The sequence below is a fragment of the Anolis carolinensis genome, unplaced genomic scaffold, assembly GCF_035594765.1.
Source record: "Anolis carolinensis isolate JA03-04 unplaced genomic scaffold, rAnoCar3.1.pri scaffold_7, whole genome shotgun sequence".
Lineage (NCBI taxonomy): Eukaryota > Metazoa > Chordata > Lepidosauria > Squamata > Dactyloidae > Anolis > Anolis carolinensis.
This window is the reverse complement of record NW_026943818.1, coordinates 40,757,424-40,766,713: the sequence shown is the minus strand read 5'-3', so window position 1 is coordinate 40,766,713 and position 9,290 is coordinate 40,757,424. Positions and strand designations below refer to the sequence as shown.

Sequence of the window (9,290 nt, the reverse complement as noted above, 5' to 3'; positions counted from 1 at the left end):
CAGAAACACACCTTGGACATCCGACTGAAGTCTGCAAAGCCTTCGCCTCCTCCTCCTCCTCCTCCGCTGAAGGCGCTGCTGCCAAAGGCGTCCAAGGTGCCAAAGGGGTCTGGGGGGCAGGAAAGAAAAGCTCTCGCCGTCACATCAACCCACAGGCCAGGCCTTGGCGACCCACACATCCATCCCACACTCGCTCATGGACACGAGAGGAGCCATGTCTGAATATAGGATAGGACAGGGATGGCCAACCTATGACACGCGTGTCAGCACGGACACGCCTAGACATTTTTGCTGCCACGCTGCCGCATGCAGATGGATTGGGTGACAATGTCTTTTGTGGCCAAATTTGGTGTGATTTGGTCCAGTGGTTTTGTTGTTTACTCCGTGGGAATTATGCACATTACATTTTTATATATATACTAGCTGTGCCCGGCCACGCGTTGCTGTGGCAAAGTGGTGGTGGTATTGGTTAAAAATTGTTGTATAATTTTTATTTGACGTTATTTGCAATTTTTTATTAATTTTATTGTAAGTTATCTTTTTATTTATTATATTTTATTATTTTCTTGTATTATTTTTAGTTATTTTCTGTTATTATAGTATTTTATTGTATTAATTTTTAGTGTTTTTATTATTTTTTATTGGGTTGCTAGGAGACCAAGTTGGAGGAGCTTAGCCTTCTAACTGGCAGCAATTGGATAAAAGCAATTATTCCTCTCTCTCTCTAATTAGGACTTTATTTTTCTTTTCTTTTTGTTGTATCAACCTAGAGGCGTGGATGATGGGTTGTGTTGTCAAATTTCGAGGTTGGGGGGGCCTGTAGTTTTGTTGTTTTGTGGGTCGCCGTGATGCCATCACTCTTTTATATATATAGACTAGCTGTGCCCGGCCACGCGTTGCTGTGGCTTGTCTGGTGGTGTTGGTGAGAACTTGTTGAGGATGGATAATAATAATAATAATAATAATAATAATAATAATAATAATAATAATAATAATAATAAAAAAAACTTTATTTATACCCCCCCACCATCTCCCCAACGGGGACTCGGGGCGGCTAACATGGGGCCATGCCCAGAGCAATACAACATAATAAGATATAAAAACAACATATCATAGCACCATTAAAAAATACAATAAATGATAATAGGCATTACATCAAGAAATCAGAAAACAATAAAACAAGGGCAGGCCACGTAAACACAAAGATAAAAGCTGGAGTGAGAGGCCATCTGTCAAGTGGATGGCCATCTGTCAGGAGTGCTTGGATTGTGTCCTCCTGCATGGTAGAAGGAAGTTGATCTGGATGATCCTTAGGGGTCACTCCAAACATTAGGATTGTATGATGTTGTTGTTATTATTATTATTATTATGACACAGCAAACAAGATAGACATGCTGGATTTCATATCACAAAATCACAAGTCGAACACTTCCCAAGCATCTAGGACTGTGTGATGTATTATTATTATTATTATTATTATTATTATTATTATTATTATTATTGTATTATTATTATTATTTTATTACGACACAGCAAACAAGATAGATATGCTGGATTTCGTATCACAAAACCACAAGTCGAACACTTCCCAAGTGTCTAGGACTGTGCGATGTATTATTATTATTATTATTATTATTATTATTATTATTTTATTATGACACAGCAAACAAGATAGATATGCTGGATTTCGTATCACAAAATCACAAGTCGAACACTTCCCAAGTGTCTAGGACTGTGCGATGTATTATTATTATTATTATTATTATTATTATTATTATTATTATTATTATTATTATTTTATTATGACACAGCAAACAAGATAGATATGCTGGATTTCGTATCACAAAATCACAAGTCGAACACTTCCCAAGTGTCTAGGACTGTGCGATGTATTATTATTATTATTATTATTATTATTATTATTTTATTACGACACAGCAAACAAGATAGATATGCTGGATTTCGTATCACAAAACCACAAGTCGAACACTTCCCAAGTGTCTAGGACTGTGTGATGTATTTATTATTATTATTATTATTATTATTATTATTATTATTATTATTATTATTATGACACAGCAAACAAGATAGATATGCTGGATTTCGTATCACAAAACCACAAGTCGAACACTTCCCAAGTGTCTAGGACTGTGCGATGTATTATTATTATTATTATTATTATTATTATTATTATTATTATTATTATTATTTTATTATGACACAGCAAACAAGATAGATATGCTGGATTTCGTATCACAAAATCACAAGTCGAACCCTTCCCAAGTGTCTAGGACTGTGTGATGTATTTTTGGATGATGCGTGCAGATCCCAGCAGGGTGGCCTTTTGCAGTTGGCAGATCGTAATTTTGTCAATGTCTAATTATTATTATTATTATTATTATTATTATTATTATTATTATTATTATTATTATGATCGCCATCCTGTGTTTCTCACCTGGGGCTTTTGAAGAGGCCATGCTCAAGGACAGGAAAGGGTCGTCGTTCTCGAAGAAGTTCGGCTGAAGAAGAAAGACAAAGACAAGAGGGTGAGAGAGAGGGTGGTTTGGCCCGGCAACAAAACCCGGGAAGTAAATAAATCAAAACCCGGTGAAAGGGCGTCAGGGAAAGCTCCTGGCAGGCTTACTTTGGAGGGCAGGGTGGGGTTGTTTTGCAGGAAGGGGTCGGAGGTGAAGGGGTCGCTCCTCTCGGCCTTCTTGAAGAAGTCCTCGGGCGCCGGAGCCCGGAAGGGGTCGCTCTCCTCAAAGGGGTCTCCCCCAAAGGGGTCTGGCCGGGAAGAAAACATACAGGCCGCACTACGTTCAGGAAGCACGGATTTAGCATCATCACTTGATACACAATGAGTTCACAGCATCATCATCATCATTATTATTATTTTGCCCAGTTTCTTGAGATCCTGAGTGTATAATAATAATACATCACACAGTCCTAGACACTTCGGAAGTGTTCAACTTGTGATTTTGTGATACAAAATCCAGCATATCTATCTTGTTTGCTGTGTCATAATATAATAATAATAATAATAATAATAATAATAATAATAATAATAATAATAATAAATACATCACACAGTCCTAGACACTTGGGAAGTGTTCGACTTGTGATTTTGTGATACGAAATCCAGCATATAGTTCTTGTCTGCTGTGTCATAATAAAATAATAATAATAGTAATAATAATAATAATACTAATACATCACACAGTCCTAGACACTTGGGAAGTGTTCGACTTGTGGTTTTGTGATACGAAATCCAGCATGTCTATCTTGTTTGCTGTGTCGTAATAATAATAATAATAATAATAATAACAACAACACTTGGGAAGTGTTTGACTTGTGATTTTGTGATACGAAATCCAGCATGTCTATCTTGTTTGCTGTGTCGTAATAATAATAATAATAATAATAATAATAACAACAACACTTGGGAAGTGTTTGACTTGTGATTTTGTGATACGAAATCCAGCATGTCTATCTTGTTTGCTGCGTCATAATAATAATAATAATAATAATAATAATAATAATAATAATAATAATAATAATAATAATATAATGGTAATAAATAAAATAAACTGCCCTCAAAACCAGTTTCCAAATGACTGAAGTTGGGTCTTCGGGGGGTCTCACCTGAGGGTGCCGGGGGCTGCTCTGCAAAAGGGTCGTTCTGGAAGGGGTCACCTGGGTGGGAAAGGGAGAAAGGTAGGTGGGGAGGGGTCACTTCCTTCCCGGTGAGGTCACTCCCGCCCCCCCTCCTCCTTGCCCCCCTCCCCCGCGCTCCTTACTGCCTTTGAAGGGGTCCTCGGCATGGAAGGGGTCCGGGGGCAGGTCGGGGGGCCCCATGCCGGCCCCGCTGAAGAGCAGCGCCTTGTTCCGGAAAGGGTCCTCCTGCAGTGGAGCACAGAACGAAGAGATACTCAGAGACCTTGGTAAAACTATTTACAAAGTTTTACTGTCTGCAGCAGTCTAGGATCTGGGCCCATAACCAATTGTCAGAGTATTAGCAGCGCAGCAGTAGTTGGATGGAAGCAGTGGAGCGCAGAACGAAGAGACACTCAGAGACCTTGCAGACGACAGACGAACACAGGACTGCTCTGTTCTCCAACAGAACTTGACTCAAACTCTAGGCAGACAGAACTCAACTGAACAGAACTGAACTGATGCAATCGTTATGCACAAACACTTGTGTCTGGATACTCCCTAGTTCCAGACACATCAAGGACATCATAGCTTCTTGGCAATTAACTCTTTCCACATTATGATACAATCTGGATGATGCAATCAGTTGCAATACAAGCATGGCACAAATCCAAACACTTGTGTCTGGATACTCCCTAGTTCTAGCCACGCATCAAGGTCATCATAGCTTCTTGGCCATTAACTCTTTCCACACTATGGTACATTCTGGATGATGCAATCAGTTGCAATACAAGCATGGCACAAATCCAAACACTTGTGTCTGGATACTCCCTAGTTCCAGCCACACATCAGGATCATCATAGCTTCTTGGCCATTAACTCTTTCCACACTATGGTACATTCTGGATGATGCAATCAGTTGCAATACAAGCATGGCACAAATCCAAACACTTGTGTCTGGATACTCCCTAGTTCCAGCCACGCATCAGGATCATCATAGCTTCTTGGCAATTAACTCTTTCCACACTATGGTACATTCTGGATGATGCAATCAGTTGCAATACAAGCATGGCACAAATCCAAACACTTGTGTCTGGATACTCCCTAGTTCCAGCCACGCATCAGGATCATCATAGCTTCTTGGCAATTAACTCTTTCCACACTATGGTACATTCTGGATGATGCAATCAGTTGCAATACAAGCATGGCACAAATCCAAACACTTGTGTCTGGATACTTCCTAGTTCCAGCCACACATCAGGATCATCATAGCTTCTTGGCCATTAACTCTTTCCACACTATGGTACATTCTGGATGATGCAATCAGTTGCAATACAAGCATGGCACAAATCCAAACACTTGTGTCTGGATACTCCCTAGTTCCAGCCACACATCAGGATCATCATAGCTTCTTGGCCATTAACTTTTTCCACATTATGGTACATTCTGGATGATGCAATCAGTTGCATGACACAAATTGCATTTAAACACTATCAATACACAAATCTCACATTAACACAACCCCCTCCTGCCCTCATGCTGGAAAGGCACCATCAAAGCACCCCCGACAGATGGCTGTCTAGCCTCTGCTTAATAATAATAATAATAATAATAATAATAATAATAACAGAATTGGAAGAGACCTTCAAAGGCCATGCAGGAAAAGTGTAATCAAAGTACCCACAACAGATAGGCCATGTGTGTATATGTGTGTATGTGTATGCATATGTGTGTATGTGTATGTATCTATGTGTATGAATGTTTGTATATATGCATATGTGTGTATGTGTATGTGTATATGAATATGTATATATGTGTATGTATCTATGTGTGCGAATGTTTGTATATATGCATATGTGTGTATGTGTATATGTATATGAATATGTATATATGTGTATGTATGTCATTTACCTGGTCTCCGCCCTCAGTTTTATAATATAATATTTTATATCATTTTAAGTAATATAATATATTGTATATACATATAATATTAATATTATTATGTTATACAATAAAATACTACTACTAATAATAATAATACCATATAATAATTTAATTATATGTTATATATTACATATAATATTACATTGTAGTGGTATAGTTCAATATCTATATATATAAAAGAGTGATGGCATCACGGCGACCCACAAAACAACAAAACTATAGGCCCCACAACCTCGAAATTTGACAACACAACCCATCATCCACGCCTCTAGGTTGATACAACAAAAAGAAAAGAAAAATAAAGTCCTAATTAGAAGAAAAGGAATAGTTGTTTTTATCCAATAGCTGCCAATTAGAAACATCAGGAGAGAATACATTTCAAACATGACCAGGCAGACCACAGAACCCAATACAAAGACAAACAAAAATAATAAAATAAATACAACCCCCCCATAAAAATACAATAATACAATTAAAAAACATAAAAAATAGTATATTCAAATAATAAAATATAATACATACAAATAATAATACGAACAAATAATAATAAAACAATACAAAATGAAATGCATACAAATAATACAATAAAAATAATAAAAAACACTAAAAGTAATTAAAAACATTAAAAAATTAATACAATAAAATACTACAAAATAACACAAAATAACTAAAAATAATAAAAGAAAATACTAAAATATAATAAATAAAAAGATAAGTGACAATAAAATTAATTTAAAAATACAAATAACGTCAAATAAAAATTCCACAACAATTTTTAACCAATACCACCACCACTTTGCCACAGCAACGCGTGGCCGGGCACAGCTAGTTATTATTATAAAATGCAATGCCCAGGGATGAGAGGGAGGCCCGGCTTGAAGACACTCCCCACGGAAGGGATCCTGGGACCTGGGCGGTGATGATACATTGGATTACAAAGCCCTTTGGCTGCTGGGACGTGGGTCTGCTCACCAGGGCGCCGAAGCTGGGCCGCTCCTTGGGCTGCGGTGGTGCCGGGAGGCCTTCGCTGAGGTCGGCCAGGTTGGTCATGCTGCCTCCTCCCTGGTGGATGCCGTTCAGCCCCTCGGGGAAGGGCTCCAGGCCCCGGTGGCTCTCCTGGAGCTGAGAGAGGCGGCTACGGGCCTGGCAACAGAAAGACAGACAAAGACCACCAACGTCACGGCCAGAAGAGCAGCCACGAGGAGGCCTGGGGTCTCCCAGGAGAGAGAGAGAGAGAGAGAGAGGAAGATCATCATGTCATATACAAATAGAATGCAGGCATGGGCCAACTTCGGCCATCCGGGTGTTGAAGTCCAAAAAAGAATCAGTACAAGAAAACCGCACTACAAACTAGAGCTGACAGCTGGCACAACAAAACACCCAAAACACAATTTTTGGAATTGCGAGAGTTGAAGTCCAAAACACCAGGAGGGCCATACAGTTGTCTGTCAGCCTGTTCAGTCTGTGTCTGTTTCCCCTGAGACGGATGATGTCTAGATGAGAGGCCTGAGCAACCAGAATTAAGTGTAGATAAGCAAGGTTTATCCCCGAGTCCCCATGGGGAGATGGTGGCGGGGTATAAATAAAGTTTTATTTATTATTATTAAGGTTCAGATGAGAGCCTTGAGCCAGGGGAGGTGTCGGGGGAAAACCCTTCAGAGGTTGTTTTGCCAGCTGGCAGTAACAACACAACCTTGAACCGTAGGCAGTATTACAATAAATATAGGGAAGACTCTCAGAAAGTTAGGCGCTCTGCTCGTTTACAACCAAAGAGAGACAGTAATCAGTTAGCTCCATGGAAGTTCTACATTTTGATGCTTGGGATTAATGCTGAAACCCTAAAGACATTCTTCACTACTGACTAATGTTGGATTGCACTTTTTACTCTTATTGCTTTGCTTTATATATTCTACAATAAACTGCTTGCTGGTTTTACCAATTGGGTGTGCTGTTTACAGTCAGAGGGATTTCCTGCCCTGGAGTGCGACGCAAAGTTTGCCCATGCCTGGTCGAAAGAGAAAACTTGGATGTAGCCTCACCTTGGTTCCCTTTAACTGTTTATTGTCTGGAGACATCCTTTGTCTGGGTGGCGTTCACTAGCCCTTGATACAGTTAACAAGCCCGATTTGCAAATGTTTGGGGACCAGTATTAAAATACATCAGAATCAAGACAGTGAATAATGAGCATCATCCAGGCTAAGGATGTCTCCAGGTAGTAAACAATGTAAAGGGAATTATAATAATAATTATAATTATAATGTATCCAGGAACAAAGCAACCAAGAGCTAGCGAATGCCACCCAAGCTAAGGAAGTCGCCAAGGCGGTAAACAATGCAAAGAGAACAGAGGCCAGGCTACTTCTAAAATAATAATAATAATAATAATAATAATAATAATAATTTGGACAGAAAAACAAGAAAACTCATGACCATTCATCACTCACTGCACACTCGCAGTGATGTTGACCGGCTATATCTGCCTAGAAGATCAGGGGGCAGAGGACTCTTGCAAGTAAAACAAGCAGTCAAAGAAGAAGAATATGTAAAGCAAAGTGAAGAACCTGCTTTAATTGAAGTCAAAAATCAGAAACTCCTCAGAACACAGCAAAGAATCAGTACAAGAAAACCACACTACAAACTAGAGCTGACAGCTGGCACAACAAAACATTGCATGGAAAGTTCCTTGACAAAATTGAAGGATAAGCTGATAAGGAGAAGACCTGGCTATGACCTGGTTTGGATCATTGATGTCTCCATCCCAGGTGACAGTCGCATTGAAGAAAAACAACAGGAAAACTCAGCCGCTATCAGGACCTCAAGACTGAACTTCAAAGACTCTGGCAGAAACCAGTGCAGGTGGTCCCGGTGGTGATGGGCACACTGGGTGCCGTGCCAAAAGATCTCAGTCGGCATTTGGAAACAATAGACATTGACAAAATTACGATCTGCCAACTGCAAAAGGCCACCCGACTGGGATCTGCGCGCATCATCCGAAAATACATCACACAGTCCTAGATACTTGGGAAGTGTTCGACTTGTGATTTTGTGATACGAAATCCAGCATATCTATCTTGTTTGCTGTGTCATAATAAAATAATAATAATAATAATAATACATCACACAGTCCTAGACATTTGGGAAGTATTCGACTTGTGGTTTTGTGATACGAAATCCAGCATATCTATCTTGTTTGCTGTGTCATACAATATAATAATAATAATAATAATAATAATAATAATAATAATAATAATACATCACACAGTCCTAGACACTTGGGAAGTGTTCGACTTGTGATTTGGTGATATGAAATCCAGCATATCTATCTTGTTTGCTGTGTCATAATAATAATAATAATAATAATAATAATAATAATAGTAATACATCACACAGTCCTAGACACTTGGGAAGTGTTCGACTTGTGATTTGGTGAAACGAAATCCTGCATACCTATCTTGTTTACTGTGTCATAATAATAATAATAATAATAATAATAATAATAACAATAATAATAATAATAATACATCACACAGTCCTAGACACTTGGGAAGTGTTCGACTTGTGATTTTGTGATACGAAATCCAGCATATCTGTCTTGTTTGTTTCATAATAAAATAATAATAATAATAATAATAATACATCACACAGTCCTAGACACTTGGGAAGTGTTTGACTTGTGATTTTGTGATACGAAATCCAG

At 38.7% G+C, this 9,290-nt stretch overlaps 1 protein-coding gene across 3 annotated transcripts in view; it reads right to left on the bottom strand.

The window, feature by feature from the left end:
• Positions 1-9,290, bottom strand: part of eps15l1 (epidermal growth factor receptor pathway substrate 15 like 1) — a 67,680-nt gene that overhangs the window by 24,962 nt on the left and 33,428 nt on the right. For 2 of the 3 annotated variants that reach the window (XM_062960005.1, XM_062960007.1), the window contains exons 15-20: positions 6,567-6,737; positions 3,798-3,900; positions 3,643-3,693; positions 2,645-2,784; positions 2,456-2,519; positions 47-109 (exon numbers count right to left, since the gene is read on the bottom strand). In XM_062960005.1, coding sequence (XP_062816075.1) covers positions 47-109; positions 2,456-2,519; positions 2,645-2,784; positions 3,643-3,693; positions 3,798-3,900; positions 6,567-6,737 — 592 coding nt within the window. Of the gene's footprint in view, positions 1-11; positions 110-2,455; positions 2,520-2,644; positions 2,785-3,642; positions 3,694-3,797; positions 3,901-6,566; positions 6,738-9,290 lie in introns of all 3 variants that reach the window. The other variant, XM_062960006.1, reaches the window with a different exon arrangement.